General features: G+C 48.5%; 6 protein-coding genes across 6 annotated transcripts; 3 read left to right on the top strand and 3 right to left on the bottom strand.

Annotated features, from left to right (window-relative positions):
- Positions 1–372: 372 nt before the first annotated feature.
- Positions 373–4001, top strand: N7537_002136 (GTPase RIA1; the record flags this gene model as incomplete). The annotated part of the gene is made up of 6 exons (XM_056893194.1): positions 373–454; positions 523–543; positions 623–1563; positions 1619–3139; positions 3200–3513; positions 3622–4001. The coding sequence occupies exons 1-6, from the start codon at positions 392–394 to the stop codon at positions 3999–4001; spliced, it is 3240 nt and encodes a 1079-aa protein (XP_056758189.1). The 5' UTR covers positions 373–391.
- Positions 4002–4874: 873 nt separating this feature from the next.
- N7537_002135 (exosome non-catalytic core subunit CSL4) lies at positions 4875–5615 on the bottom strand (the record flags this gene model as incomplete). Its single annotated transcript, XM_056893193.1, has 1 exon — positions 4875–5615. The coding sequence occupies one exon, from the start codon at positions 5613–5615 to the stop codon at positions 4875–4877; it is 741 nt and encodes a 246-aa protein (XP_056758188.1).
- A 534-nt stretch (positions 5616–6149) lies between these two features.
- vac8 (protein anchor VAC8) lies at positions 6150–8255 on the bottom strand (the record flags this gene model as incomplete). The annotated part of the gene is made up of 6 exons (XM_056893192.1): positions 6150–6481; positions 6551–7300; positions 7359–7604; positions 7662–7775; positions 7836–7956; positions 8082–8255. The coding sequence occupies 6 exons, from the start codon at positions 8253–8255 to the stop codon at positions 6150–6152; spliced, it is 1737 nt and encodes a 578-aa protein (XP_056758187.1).
- Positions 8256–9828: 1573 nt separating this feature from the next.
- Positions 9829–11600, top strand: N7537_002133 (FHA domain protein; the record flags this gene model as incomplete). The annotated part of the gene is made up of 3 exons (XM_056893191.1): positions 9829–10811; positions 10865–10961; positions 11019–11600. 3 exons carry the CDS (start codon positions 9829–9831, stop codon positions 11598–11600), a joined length of 1662 nt encoding a protein of 553 aa, XP_056758186.1.
- Positions 11601–12058: 458 nt separating this feature from the next.
- On the bottom strand, positions 12059–12669 carry N7537_002132 (uncharacterized protein; the record flags this gene model as incomplete). The annotated part of the gene is made up of 2 exons (XM_056893190.1): positions 12059–12142; positions 12193–12669. The coding sequence occupies 2 exons, from the start codon at positions 12667–12669 to the stop codon at positions 12059–12061; spliced, it is 561 nt and encodes a 186-aa protein (XP_056758185.1).
- A 1493-nt stretch (positions 12670–14162) lies between these two features.
- On the top strand, positions 14163–14976 carry N7537_002131 (uncharacterized protein; the record flags this gene model as incomplete). The annotated part of the gene is made up of 2 exons (XM_056893189.1): positions 14163–14864; positions 14929–14976. The coding sequence occupies 2 exons, from the start codon at positions 14163–14165 to the stop codon at positions 14974–14976; spliced, it is 750 nt and encodes a 249-aa protein (XP_056758184.1).
- Between the last annotated feature and the right edge of the window lie 573 nt (positions 14977–15549).

Raw genomic sequence — 15549 nt, 5'->3', positions numbered from 1 at the left:
GTCTAGCAGAGCTGAGAATTGGACTATTTGCGCCAGGTTCCAGTTCGTTGACATTTGACTCAGCGCAACTCTTTAAGGACTCATAGTGAGTCAATAGAACAGGGATTCACAACGGAGATTGTATACCGTCATAGGATTAGAGACTGCCAAGGTTGATGCCATCATATAGAAGTATAGATAGGTAGTATTGTCAATATTCAGTCTATAAGATATAAATCCACCCAGCTCGAAAAGTTCAAGTGAAATAATAATTGAAGTGTTGAAGGTTTGGGCCAAGGGCGCATCTTTATCAGCAACTTTTTTTTGCAACTTTTTTTTTTTCTCACGGGATCCAGTTCGCCTTCCATTCATTTTTACAAACAACCTGCTCTTGGTCTTAGTATCAGCCAAGATGCCTGTGGTGAATGTCGACCAGCTGGTCCGCTTACAGCGGAAGCCCGAGGACATAAGAAATGTGCGTGTGCCCCTCCATCCCACTCTGATGTCTGATGTCAGGGCTTTATACTAATCCTAAGCCACCAGATCTGCATTTTGGCTCACGTTGTAAGTCAACGAAATTCACACTGAATTTTGTTCACTTTAAAATGCTCATTGCCTTTTTCTTTTTTTCCCGCATTTTTAGGATCACGGCAAGACATCTTTGACGGATAGTCTTATTGCCACAAATGGCATTATTTCACCCAAGCTGGCCGGTAAGATCCGCTACCTGGACTCTCGTCCAGATGAGCAGCTTCGAGGTATTACAATGGAATCCTCCGCTATCTCACTGTTCTTCTCGATGCTCCGCCGTCCAAGCCCGGACGCAGACCCAGTGCAGAAGGAGTATCTGATCAACCTTATCGATTCCCCTGGTCATATCGATTTCAGCAGCGAGGTCTCAACCGCATCTCGTCTATGTGATGGTGCAGTTGTGCTCGTTGACGCAGTCGAGGGTGTCTGTAGTCAGACCGTGACAGTCCTGCGACAGACTTGGGTCGAGCAGTTGAAGCCGATCTTAGTTATTAACAAGATGGACCGCTTGGTAACAGAGCTGAAGATGAGCCCCGCCGAGGCTTTCTCCCATCTTAGTCGACTGTTGGAACAGGTCAATGCTGTCATCGGTAGTTTCTACCAGGGTGAACGCATGGAAGAAGATTTGCAGTGGCGTGAGCGTATGGAAGACCGTCTCAATGCTGCAGCAACTCGGGATCAAGAGAACAAAAAGTCGTTGGTAGACGATGAATCCGCACAAAGCATTACTGAGGGAACTGAATTTGAGGAGCGCGACGACGAGGATCTTTATTTCGCACCTGAGAAAAATAACGTCATCTTCTGCAGTGCCGTCGATGGATGGGCTTTCACAATCCGGCAATTCGCCGCTATTTACGAGAAGAAACTCGGAATCAAACGGACAATTCTGGAGAAAGTGCTTTGGGGTGATTATTATCTAGACCCTAAGACTAAGCGTGTCTTGGGTGTGAAGCATCTGAAGGGACGTGCTTTGAAGCCCATGTTCGTTCAATTGGTACTAGATAGCATTTGGGCAGCTTATCAAGCTACCACAGGTGGTGATAAGGGCAAAGGGTAAGTTGACAGCGAATGCAACTAGTGTGTTAACATTGATATTGACTTTTACTAGTGACCCGGTGTTACTAGAGAAGATCACCAAATCGCTCAACATTAACATCCCAGTATATGTCTTGCGCGGACGTGATCCTAGGAACATTATGAATGCACTGTTCTCTCAATGGCTACCACTATCTACTGCGCTACTGGTTTCCGTCATTGAATATCTCCCCAGTCCTCCCGCTGCGCAAGCTGCCCGACTACCGGAAATGATCAAAACATCTCCCGGCGCTGCTTTCATTGCCGATGATATCAAGACTGCCATGGTGGATTTCAAGACAGGATCTGAAGTGCCCGTCGTGGCATACGTCAGCAAGATGGTTGCCATCCCAGAGAGCGAGCTTCTATCTAACAAGAAGCGTAGCGAAGGCGCCATGACTGCGGCCGAAGCCCTTGAACTTGCGCGTCGCAAGCGGGAGGAGATTGCAAAGATGCAGGCGGAAGCCCGCAGTAATGGACAGGAAGATGACTTTGAGCGCATGACCTCAGCCTTCGAAACCACCTCATTGATCACCGAGACGACTGAGGAGCCAGAAGAGCCAGTGGAGAAGGACGATCCTGACCATCTTATTGGTTTCGCCCGACTCTATTCCGGAACCCTTTCGGTTGGAGATGAGATCTATGTGCTCCCGCCCAAGTTCTCTCCGGCCCACCCGCACGCCAGCCCGGAGCCAAAAAAGGTCATAGTCACCGATCTGTACCTGATGATGGGCAGAGCTCTCGAGCCCCTCAAGTCCGTACCAGCCGGTGTGGTATTCGGAATTGGAGGTCTTGCAGGTCACGTCTTGAAGACAGGTACCCTCTGCAGCCGGCTGGATGGAAGTATCAACCTGGCTGGTGTTTCGCTAAGCATGCCGCCTATCGTCCGAGTCGCGCTGGAACCAGTCAACCCAGCAGACCTGAGCAAACTGGTCACTGGCTTGCGCTTGCTTGAACAGAGTGATCCTTGTGCGCAGTACGAAGTGCTGCCTAGTGGTGAACACGTTATCCTCACAGCAGGTGAACTGCACTTGGAGCGTTGTGTGACGGATCTACGGGAGCGTTTCGCACGTTGCGAAATCCAGACCGGCGAGGCTATCGTCCCCTACCGTGAAACCATTGTTCATGGCCCCGAGATGACCGCACCCAAGAACCCCGACCTTGGACGTGGAGCTGTTTTGACGGTTTCTGCTTCGAAGCAAATGACCCTGCGTCTGCGCGTGGTCCCGATGCCAGGGCCTGTGACGGAATTCCTGACTAAACAAGTCGGAACTATCAAGCAGCTCCAATTGGAGAAGCGCACGGAGGCTGAAGGAAAGACCGAGACCGACAAGGAAGCCGAAGCTGCCGTGGACGGTACTGGCGAGGCGCCTGAGGGCCACATTCTCTCCAAGCAGGAGTTCCGCGAAGGACTAGATAAGTTGTTCAACGAGGAGGTCAAGGAAGACAAGGAGCTATGGAAGGACGTCGTCAACAGAATCACCGCTTTCGGGCCCCGGAGAGTCGGCCCCAACATTTTGGTTGACGCAACTGCAGTCAACACCTGCGAGAAATTGTGAGTATAGCGGTCCAAACAGCACTGGTCTATCGTTCATATCTAACATCCCCTTTCTAGCTTGGTCGATGACACCAAGCAACAGATCGACGGTGATAACCACCAAGCACTCCTCGTGCGTGACTTCAACGACAAGATCGCATATGCCTTCCAGCTCGCAACGGGCCAAGGCCCCCTGTGCCAGGAGCCCATGCAAGGCGTGGCCGTGTTCTTGGAAGACCTATCTGTGCAGTCTAGCGCAGGCGATGAGCTTGACATGGGCCGGTTGACAGGCGAATCAATCAGACTGGTCCGCGAAGGTATCTCAGCCGGTTTCTTGGACTGGAGCCCTCGCATCATGCTCGCAATGTACAGTTGTGAGATCCAAGCTACCAGTAAGTATTTCATTGCTTTCCCTTCCTCCTACCTAATTTACCTTCACGCCATGCCATCCACCATACGCAAACAAACCCACAACTAACACACCATCTTCCCTTCAAAAGCCGAAGTGCTTGGCCGTGTCTACGCAGTAATCACCCGCCGCCGAGGCCGCATTCTCTCCGAAATCATGAAAGAAGGCACGCCGTTCTTCACTATCCTCGCTCTCCTCCCCGTAGCCGAGTCCTTCGGGTTCGCCGAGGAGATCCGCAAACGGACGTCCGGCGCCGCACAACCACAACTGATCTTCGCGGGTTTCGAGGCTCTCGACGAGGATCCGTTCTGGGTGCCTGCTACCGAGGAAGAACTTGAGGATCTGGGTGAGCTTGCGGATAAGCAGAATGTTGCTAAGCGGTATATGGATGCTGTGCGCAGCCGTAAGGGGTTGGTTGTTCAGGGACGGAAGTTGATTGATGCGGAGAAGCAGAAGACTTTGAAGAAGTAAGGTCGGTGTACTATTTACTCTGATAGAGTCCAAAAAGGGAGATTTATTTGCATTTCATTTGGGTGCTTTTTGTAGGATTATTATGGATATTCAGGATATATGGGTTGAGATGTCACTCCGAAAACATCTGTCGAGTCACACTGAGTAGACTTGGACACGACAGATGAATAATTGGAGGTTCACAGAAGATGAGAGTCCTCCGTGTGTTCTTCAAAGAAAAACTTCGATCTTCCTCACTTGACAAACACAGTCCGACATGGCATAGGTCTCGACCGTGTATACTAAGGAGGGTTACCCAGTAGGGTCTACGAGTAGTAGCAGTAGCGGTGAGGCCTCTCTACTTGGAAAGAAGAGCGACGGGGGAAGCGACCACAGAAGCCTGTAGTCAAGGATCGAAGGAAAAGGGCGGAAATGACATGGATTTTTCAATCATGTCTCCCTTGGGTATCTTTATTCTGAAATCGTTATCCATGTCAATAATACACATGTCCAGGAATACACGTTGGCGTAATTGGATCGAGTTAAACGGCGGGCGTTTCCCAGATTCGTGAAACATGAATGTCGTCATGCTCAAGCGGGATGCTACTGCTTGAGAGCAAGGAAGTGTGGGGGCTTGAAAGGCATTCCTCGCAGTGAGGGTTGGGAGTGTAGTTTTGTTGACACCCGTGGATCCCGGAGGTTTGAAAGACAATGCTCTCGGGGGGTGAGCCGATCTGCCACCGATATATAGCTCGACGGGGGCAGAGTCTGCTTGGTTGTTGCTTGTTGAACCACTATGTGGCCAGGTAACAGTTGAGGTAGGCCATTCGCCATTCAAAGAGAAAGCCAGAAGCCACGCAAGGAGGGGGACCGAGTTCAAACGATTGCATGTTCTCAGAACGGCCTGGCGACCTTCCTCTGCTCACTAGTTCCAGTGACAGGATCTCTCATTTCCTTCCAGCTAACAGGGAACATCATGTTGCCAGCATCACTGCGAGCCATGACAACACCAAGATCATTGCGCGCGGTAGTGATGTAGTAAAAGCTCTGATCGCCAAGCGAGATAACAGAGCCGCGAACGATATCGCCGACACGGAACATCTCATCCATGACGACACGGTCCTTCTCAACAGCCCGTACGTCTTCCTTTCGGATAAGTGCCTGGAAGCGCAGTTCGTCGGTGCTGCTGTGGTTCTCTGGGTTGGCGGCAGATGTGAGGATGGAGGCGACATTGTCATTGTCGGAAGGTGTTCGTGATTGGTCTTGAGATTGTGATGCTGATTCGTCTAGAACAACGAGGATGGAGACTGTGGCTTGTCGCTTCTGCACACGGGTCACTCGTGCGAGAACGATGGAGTCTACGGCGGGGAGGGTGTTGTAGCGGGGCTTCGACGTCGTTGACGATGCAACAGGAACTGCTGGGTTTGAACCTGCTTGGTCCTTGGAAGATATCACTCGTGACACTCTGAGAGTTGGCCTTGTTTGTGACTTCGGCTGTGCAGGGTCTGCAACCACGGGACCAGCGATGGAGGCGTAGATGAAGGATTGCTGAACATGTGTGCCGGGGCCTGCAGAATATGTAGATAGAGGGCCGAGGCGTTGCCCGGGAATAGCGATGGGTGGTAGAGAAGCCATGTTGCAAAATTGGGGTTGGGCCAATTTTGAGGTGGAAGAGTTCTGGAGTTTGCAAAGGCAGCGAGTTTTTTGGAGCTTTTTTTTAGGGAGCTATAATACGGCCCGGGTTTAGGTTATTCCGAGCACAGCTTGTATCCTCCCTACTCAGGACAGGACTGGACTACAGATGACTTCAAAACACTTCGAACTACGTAATTCGTTCACAACTTGCCAATGGTTTGAAGAATCCATCTGTCTCCAGGCAGTTAATTATAGAGCCCATATCTAGCATGAATAAACAGTGTATGCGTCGGAACAACAGAGACAGCGACACCGGCCCAGAAATACCATGGACATATAACAACAACAGAAGAGATTAAAAAAAAAAAAGAAAGCCCGTATCACTCCAAATGCCCGCTGACGAAATTGAATAAGTGGATTTAATGTCCATACAATACCCCTTGGCGGGGGAAAGAAAGAGAGTCACACAGAAAGGCCGACATGAAACAGCACCGAAAAAATAGAACAGTGGGATAATCAGACGAGATAGAGGGTTCAAGCTTCAACCAGAGTCTGCTTAGGGCCGGCTCCAACCAGCTCAAGGCAGCGACGGGCAAGCGTAATGACTTCACCCTCACCGTCATCCGCATCTTCTTCATCCGACTCAATATTCTTGTCGGAGATAATCTTGACCAGTTGCACGATGTCTTCGGACCGTGAGATATATCCAATGAGCTTCTTGTCTTCGGACTCCAGCAGTTGGAGGAGGGTCCAGATAGCAATGTGCTGGAATGTTGGATCTCCACTGGCAAGGAAGCGATGAAGGTAGCCATGGATGCCACCATTGGCGTCGGCCCAGTCGCGAACGAACATCGAATAATCGCCAACTACAGTTTTGTTAGCAGATGATGACAGGACACAGAAAGACAACGAGCGACAAGGGGATAGTATAATACCTTTCGAGGACAGATTGCCCAAAGCAGCCGCGCTGTTGCCTTGCACCTCGATGCTTTCGGAGTTTGTCAGAGGAATCAAGACGTCAAATACTCCTAGGTTGAGAAGGTGCGGCTTCAGCTCTTCGCTGAGGGCCAGCACAGCGATTGCAGCAGTCATCTCAGATTGGACTGTAAGGGGAACACGGAGGACCAAGTCCTTGCACTTCTGTACTGCGCCGGCCTGCAAAACAAGTTCTTTGTTGCGGTCGGAGCTAGCTGCAAGGTTGCGAAGCGTGGATATAGCGTGACATTGAATCTCTTCATTGTCAGTCGAGCCTAGGAGATCCACCAAAGGCTTCAAGAAGCCCGCTTCGATAATAGGGGATTCATTATGAGGATGGATAGAAATGTTGCGGATACAAGCGACGGCGGATAAGATGAGAGGAAGGTAGGAGGATTGGAGTAGTCGTAGCAGTGGAGAGAGGCCCTTCGCCCGAACGATCTCAAGCTGGTATTTCTCATCAGAAGCGAGATTGCGCAGGGCGAGCGCCGCTTGGCATTGGACCTTGGGGGTGGATGAATCCATAAGATGAACTAATGATTGCACGAGGCGCGACTCGGTTTGGGCGAGTCGCTTGCGATTGGTTGAGTCAACAGCGATATTGCTAAGAGCTGTTGTGCAGTAGTACTGAACGTCAACGTCGGGGGATGAGAGGAGATGCACAAGCACGGGAATGGCGCCGGCATTGACAAGTTGCTGTCGGTTGTCATCTGGTCTTTATGTTAGAGAAACAGCCCTTTTCAAGATAAATCAATCATGATCACTTACCCGAATGGGTCATATTGAGCAGTGCGCCCGTCGCATTTCGCTGGACACGCATATCCTTCGACTTGGCCAGGCGAATGAGAGGACCTAGAGCACCAGAGCGAGCAATCTTGGCCTTGTTCTCCTCATGCGTCGCGAGATTGGTTATACATCCGACCGCATTGCACTGTACCTCAACATTGGGTGACATCATTTGGCGAATCAGGGGAGACAGCCCCCCGAGGGTGACGATCAAGACCTTGTTCTCAGCTGCACCGAGTTAGCGACCGTGAGAACCGAGAAAGAAGATGTGTGATGGGGACCGACCATTTACGGCGAGATTGCCCAGCGCTGCGCTAGCAGCCCGTTGAACTTCGATATCTGAGCTTTGAAGTAGGAAGAGGATAGGTTCGAGGGTATCGCGATCGACCTCGCGCACATCTGAAGATAAGACGACAGGTTCAGCCATTGCATCCTTGCCATCCGAGCGGCGATACGCACCTCGTTCTGTGATCTCAGCAAATGTCAAGCTAGCGCTTCTTTGCAGGTCAACATTTTCCGAGTAAACCAGGGTACTCAGGGCCCGTAGTGGCTCGCCGTGGAAGAAGTCGGTCTCTGCGCGCTGTAGATTGTTGAAGGTTAGCGGTATACTCGGGGTATGGCGGGACTCAGGCAAACCAAGTCCCAGACTCTGATTCAGGAAAGGGAAAGGTAGCGATGTGGAATGATGAATTGTCTAGCACGTACGTTCTCCAGGTAGCCCAGAAGATCTGATACCGCTTCTCGTTCGTTATCGGCCAGGGTCGTTTCGTAGATACCGTCTCGAGAACGAGCTCCGATGGGACCGAGGCATGCTGTAATATGACACCATCGGTCTACTGCGGAGAAGCAGAACAGACAGGCAGTCGCGATTCCACTCATGCTGGCTAACAAGCCCGCATCGGGCGCGGTCCTGTAGTGAGGGCGGAGATAGAGACGAAAGACAAGCGGTCGGGGCGAGATCAAGGGAGTTGAATAGAGGCGAAGCTTTGGAGGGAAACACAAGAGAAAGTCGCGTGATAAAAAAAAAAAAGTGAACTTTTGGAGGGAAGCCTCCTGATGCTTGAAGGAAGGAAGTTCCAAGCGTTTCATTAAAGGGAGGGGGGAGAGAGATCGAACTAGTCTCCTCAGGCAGAAACTTGAGATTAAAATGGCTTTCTACTTAGTTATCTATACATTGATGGAATTGAGTATTTTCAATCTGACTTCTCTTCTTTCAGATTCATCTTTACTATCTCCAAATGATGGGGTTTAAAACCAATTCTTCTCCATTTTAACAAGCACCTCCAACGCATACATCATCCCGGGGAGAGCTCTAACCTGACCAATCCGGAAAAGGGGATCAACTGCATCAAACCTCCCAAAGTACAGTTAACAATAGTACGTTATACAACATATCTATATATTACTTCTTGTTGGATTCTAGGTTCAAATACTTCCTATATCACTATCTCATGATTCTCAAATCGGGTTCAACGCCCTTCACCTCCTCGGCCCGTCTCCAGTACACTTTCCAGCCTCCCCCCGAGGGTCCGTGCAACGCTATACCCATGAAGGCATCACCTTTGCTCTTGTGATTTTACAAGTGACGCAGATGATCACCGGATAGAGTCACATATGGATAAGGTCATGTTGATTTTTTGGAGATCGACATTTGCACTAAAGATCACATGGAATGTTATACACATAGCCCTGGAGAATAAGGACACGGCCTCGTAAGGTTCAACTAGTTCCTTTTAGTGAACTGGGTTATGGGATATGTCTTACCGGGCACCATTGATATTTCAACATAGATCTAACATGGAATTTGGGGTATACCGGTGAAAGCATAGACCACTTGAATACGTAGGTATACATGCCGCCTTATGTTATACATGAAGTACGCTTAAATAACTATGCCTCAAGCTAGAGCTGCCAGTCTATACAGTATGCATATAGAGTCAGTGCTGTATACTTGGCAATACCGTTCTCATAAAATCACTTTAAGTTGCTCTCTCTATATTTACCCGTTGCATATATAGTGATATAATGTTTTATCTTCAAACATTCTCCATGATATATTAGGGCCTACCAAAGTATGCGGGGAAATAGCCGTTTTCCGCCAAGAAAATGCTGACTGTGGTGTTAATAACCGATGGCAAATGCCCGTGGCAAAGGGCGAATACCCAGACAGAGAGACTTATATACAATCAAATAGGGCTAAACTCCCCAACTCTCATTATTATTTTTTTATCTCCAATTTGCTTGGTTTCTCTTTCACTTCTTTGTTCATCCTGCTTTCTTGGATTTTTTTCTCTTTCTCAAGTTTCATCCCTTTTATCCTAATCATATGATGTCTGGGTAAACCCCATTGAATAGCATCAGCCCCGTTGCAGATCCTGTGACGTGCCCTCTTAAATCTCTGGGCACTATTTGATTGTCTGTTGAATTCTTTCATGGTTGCCAAATCGAACCCATGTCTACTTCAGTCACCGCCTCCACCTCCCTCCCTGACAACCCTCGCCCCAGTCGCCTGCGCCGCTTCAGTTTACGAACCTACTCCCCCTTGCCTAGTGGGCAGCACTCGTATAGGCACAGTTTGAGTAGTCGAATTCCTTGGTTCTCGAATCCCGGCTCTATCTCTCCCACGGACTCCGCAGCTCCATGCCCTGAAAGTGACCACCCAAGCCTCTCTCGTTACACCTCAGCGCCCGCCCCGAGTTTCGGTTTTGGTACCGAACTTAATAGCCAAGTATCATCCACCGAGTCCGCCGATTCTATACGTTCCAACGACCTTACCCAAACATTCAATCCTATGGCGCGCCTAAGGAGCGTTTCGTCCGTCCATCGTCCGCCACCTCGCACGTTAGAGCGTACCAACAACTCTCAGGAGCCCACCCCGTCCTCTGAACCGGGCGCCACTCCAAGTAATGCGACCGAGCCCACCAGCGAACCCGCCAGCGCTCCTGTAGATGGGCAGGTGACCCCCTCAAAATCGGAGACCAAGGCGACCATTCGATTCTTCCCCTACCAAGACACCCTCCAGAGTTCGAGGCCCTCGTTACCTTTCGTCCCAGTCGCCCGGACCCTGCCATCAGAGAGCTGTGTTGTTCGCGTCGGTCGATACTCGGAGCGTGATGGTGTACCTCTCCCCAACCCGACTGAACCCTCGGACGCCCCCGTGGGGTTCAAATCCAAGGTCGTTAGCAGGAAACACTGCGAGTTTTTGTACGTGAATGGACAGTGGCACATCAAGGATGTTGGTAGTTCTTCGGGAACATTTTTGAACCACATGCGCTTGAGTCAGCCGAATATGGTGTCCCGTCTGTACTCTATCAAAGATGGTGATATCGTGCAGTTGGGTATCGACTTCCGAGGGGGGGAAGAAATGATCTTCCGATGCGTTCGGATTCGGATTGAATGTAATCGATCGTGGCAGCAGAAGCCTAACGAGTTCAAGTAGGATCTCACCTATTGTCCGGATTGTCAAGTGATGCTAACAAGTATTCTAGCAAAAACACAGAAAGCCTTATTAAAAACTTGGGCAAGGGTGAGACGGCTGATTATTCAGGTTGTCGTGAATGCTCGATTTGCCTTGGCTCTGTCTTGGTTCGTTTCTTTTTTTTTGTCCCTTCCTACCAACCCTACACCTACTAACTATAATAGCGGCCCTATCAGTGTTTGTTCATGGCAGCGTGCGCGCACGTCTGGCATTACAAATGTATCAGTCGTTTGCTCCACTCCCCGGATTACCCAATGTTCCAATGCCCCAACTGCCGTGCATTCACCGATCTCAACGCCGAGGTGGATGACTCGAATGACGCAGAGGAAAAACGAGAAAAGGAACCGACAGAAGATAGGGCATCCAATCACTCTTCTGACCAGCTCGGAACGGAGGCCCCTTCAGCCGTCGAAACAAACAGCACAGAAGGACCGCCCGATCAGCTTGGAGATCTTGCCGAAGAAGAAAACTTGGTCAACAATGTAGAGAACCTGCATCTACAAGATGACCAGCAAACGGATGATACTCGAAGCTCAGCCTCGCCAGTGCCTAACTCAAGCACCGATGACCTGGCCCGCAGCGCCACTATCAACATTCCCGGATGGCAACCGACACAACCACTCAGTGTGCCGTCTGGTCGCCCGTCACAACTACGATCCGACACGCCTACATCTGACGACAACCCGTTGACTCCGCGAAATGACTCGGGCCCTTTGGCCTTTGACGGCCGAGCAGGAATGCCGTAATACGTCGGTTCGGATCGAATTAATATCTGGAAACCCAGGGTTTCGGGCATCTTAATACATATTTATCCTTCTTTTCGGCATCTACATCTACCCTGCTGTAGGGAGTTATCATCTGAGAATTCTACGATATCACCATTGTGAAGAAGCATATCTGCGTTGATTTCTCCGGGTGCACACTCCATATACACCGTTTGCATTGTTCAATAGCGTCTACCTCTATCATATAATTTGATTTGTCATGGCGCCCCAGCGTTCTATTTTCTCCTTTATCCCCTGGCCCAGACCCCCACTGATACCCATTCGAGATCTGGACTATTGTTTTGAATATTGGCACATTTGATGAACCAAGAACATGCTTTCGTTAGCCTTTGGATTGTTTTTAATTATGACTAGGTAATAACACGTTCGGTTTAACTCATCTACTCGCACCGCAGCTTTTCCCCTGTCTGCCTACATGCTTAGGTAGTCCTGGAAGCCTCCACCTTGAGCGCATAGTCGACTTCATGGAACACAACAGGGACCATACTCGAGAAGGTCCAAAGCTAGCAAGGTCATCAGAGGGTATCCTGTGTTTCTTAGCGAGATAACTTACCCTGCTTTCTACCACTTTCCAGTGTTGACTGTCAAGCTGGGTCTTAGGCCGATACACATCAAGTCGTTCTAGGCGGTTCTCGGCACCCCATATGTCTAAGAGCGATAGGACAAAATGCTTGTTGGCATGATTTAGTCGCAGAATACCAACACGGATTCTCTGCAGGTAATGCTCGCTGATGAATTCTGTAATATCCATCTGACGCATGACGAAATATGTGCTGGGAGTGCCGTAGAGGTTGAGGGGTATTCGATATAGATAATGAAGAGCCTCTGTAGTAATTTTCTTGTTGAGGAGAAGAATACATGGTGTATATCGCTTCACATAAGGTCGAGGAATCGTACAAAGAGGACCACTGGCTACTGATGACCATTGGTCACTCAGCTTTCGGTAGCTTTTTACATATTCATTTGGGCTGAGCAAATAAGCGTATATTATCAGGCGAATCTCCGATGGTAGATCAAGTAAGGAGGCCATGGTAATTTGCAGTAATCAAGTTGTGAAATGCTCATGTCCAAGTCTGTTCTTACCCCTCTTTTCTCTCGATGGGCCCCCCGAGATCCCATTGGCTGTGGCCTGAGTGTAATACAAGAGCCTCACTACAGTGATGATTTCACCCGTGGGCTTCTTCCCCGGCTTACGGTGATACCCACAACTCGAAAAGGCCGGGAATTCAAACAAATTAAATTTGTATCGACATGTCAAGCAAAAACAGAAGTTTTAACGATCACTTATTTCGTTATTGAAACAAAAACAAACAGGAAGCTCTCTATGTATAGTTCCTATAGTTCCACCGAAGCATTTACCTATACTTCATCTAATAGATATCATAACTTGTAAGGCTAGCCACTCAGTTGAACTTTCACCCCCTCATCAACAGTCGTGGGCTCCTGCCCAATCAACCACCTCAAAACACTGGGATTCCCTTTCAATCCACGGCGATTGTAAGATAAAACCAACCTCTGAGCCTCATCCCTTGTGGTATCAGGACGTAAATCCCCTTTAAGGCCGGCCATCTCAACTCCGAATGCACATAATCCCCACTATACACGCGGCTCTCCCCGGCATACAAGAGCCTGAGAATCTTGCTAACACCCTCTTCAAAAGTGGGAGTTTGAATCTCTATCTTCTTATCAATATGCTCAATAACCTTAATAAACTACTGAGCGCTTTGAAATATCGTGCCCCATAGTAGCAGGTAGGCAGGTAGGCAGGTGGTAGGTCGAAAATAAGAGAATAGAATAAGGGAAGAAGTACTACTCCGTATACAGGACCATTGCATACTAGCGTTTTATCTAAAAAAGCAAACAAAGATGGGACAGGAGTTTAGCAATCGATCTCCGTATGAGGCCAACATAATCGCGATCAATCATGCATCTGGTGACATGACATGTAGAAGCTAGGGTTAGGTTAGAAGGCATCATTTCTCAGGCGCCCACTCAGACTTAAAATATATTCTTTTTCTTAATCCAGAATCCAAGTGTGGTATTATTAAGTGTATATTGAATGATAGATAGTCTGATTGACGCCGAATCCACCTTTCTAGTCTGAGTTCTTTTGAATGAATGTATAGCTGGTTGTTTAGTGAGAAAGTAGCGAGGTAAGAATATATTGAACGTGGCAGATGATGATTGCCGATAAGCTCGCATCTCAATTAATTCCTCTCTACTTGAAATGCATATCTTTAGGCCTCCAAAGCAGCCTGTAGGGGGGTCAGTCAGTATCAGATGACATCTGTATTGGTATGCATACGATATCTATAAAAGGATTTGACCATGACTGAACAAATCCATTGATTTTGTGATAGACTTCTGCCACATTTGATGGCTTAAATATAAAACCGATTGCCAAGATCATAGAATGATCCAAACTTGAAAGCCAACAGAAAATCTGCTCCTTCTGGAAACATGTGAGGAATTCGTTCCGTTATCTTCATCCTGTACCTATAATCTAACTGAGGTAGACATACTATGCAATTTCTACAAGCGTCGTCTGGTCGGTTTGCAAGGGAACTTCATATAACTTGGGCACTTTTGAGAGATAATGCCACCGCACATTTGGGAAATGCTGTTGCATGTCTCACTGCTCGACTTGTGGCCTCTCCACTGGCTCCAATACAGTATCTAGAGATCATCCCACCGTTTGCTCTCGCCACGATCGCATTTGCCTATGTCTTCGACATTGCCAATCAGATTACATCAATAGAAGAAGATGCCATCAATAAGCCCTTCCGACCCATTCCCGCTGGGCTGCTGACCAAAGAGGAAGCATCACGGCGCTGGTTCCTCAGTTGGTCTCTGCCCGCTATCGCAGTTTTATGCATTTCGGGACGCGATGCAGCTGTGTATTTGGTCATCTGGGTGGCGTTACATTATGCCTGGCCCAGATTCAATCACTGGGTGATGCGCAACGCTTTCACTGCCGTGGGGGTGACAATCCAGCTGAAGCTGCTTGACGCTGTAATCAGTCATGCGGTTCCGACAATCCAAATGGTTCCCCATCTCGATGTCCTACTATTCTTGTGGTTTGCCCTTACCATCCATATCCAGGAATTCCATGATGTGGAAGGTGACCGCCAACAAAAGCGACAAACACTGCCGTTGATTCTACCGCCGAAAGCAGTGGACCTCCTACGAGCAGGTACAGGACTTCTCATCATCACCGAAGCCTGTGTGAGTCTTGTTATTAGAATTTCTCTTCTTCTTCCCACTCCTTCCCTATTAAGAATCTCCACAGGAGTCGTCCACTTGGTCTTTGCAACTATTCTGGCCACTCGCTTGGTAGTATGCTCTTCGAAAGAGATGGATCAGATCACATACCATTATTACTATTTTCTAGCAACATATACCATGGTTTTCTTCCATGTGTAGAGGGTTTCTAGTCAAAGAGTCTGTACTCTGATTTCCGATTCACGGTCTTCTCCTCCCTCTTTTCCTTTTTTTCGGGTTGCTAGAGAATATGTTTTTATATAAATAGAAATGAACCAATACGATCGTCTTTCATGGTATTATATTTCTATAGGCTGTCAAGCGCCCACAAACAGTAGTCCAAATTTGGTATTTAGGATGGCAGCTGTCTCAGATCGCTCATCTTGAACTTGGTCACTTAGCGATACCAATACTGTTTATAGCTGGTGCGAGTTAATCAGCTGTTTCAGTGACTAGAGACCTTAGGGAAAGAATATACGGGCCACTTTGAATACTAAACACAGAAAGCTACGCGGTTCAAGACACAAATATAGAAACTTATACCAAATACATTTGGAGTAGACAGTGTCTTTATTAATAATGCGGTGATCAGCCTGATGATGAGGTCCAGAGAGAAGATAAAATGCCCGAACTTCTTGTCGGTGATTAT

This window comes from Penicillium hordei (genome assembly GCF_028827395.1).
Source record: "Penicillium hordei strain IBT 12815 chromosome Unknown utg000001l_segment0_segment0, whole genome shotgun sequence".
NCBI classification, from domain to species: Eukaryota; Fungi; Ascomycota; class Eurotiomycetes; order Eurotiales; family Aspergillaceae; genus Penicillium; species Penicillium hordei.
The sequence above is the reverse complement of the archived record's forward strand: the minus strand, read 5'-3'. Positions and strand labels throughout refer to the sequence as shown.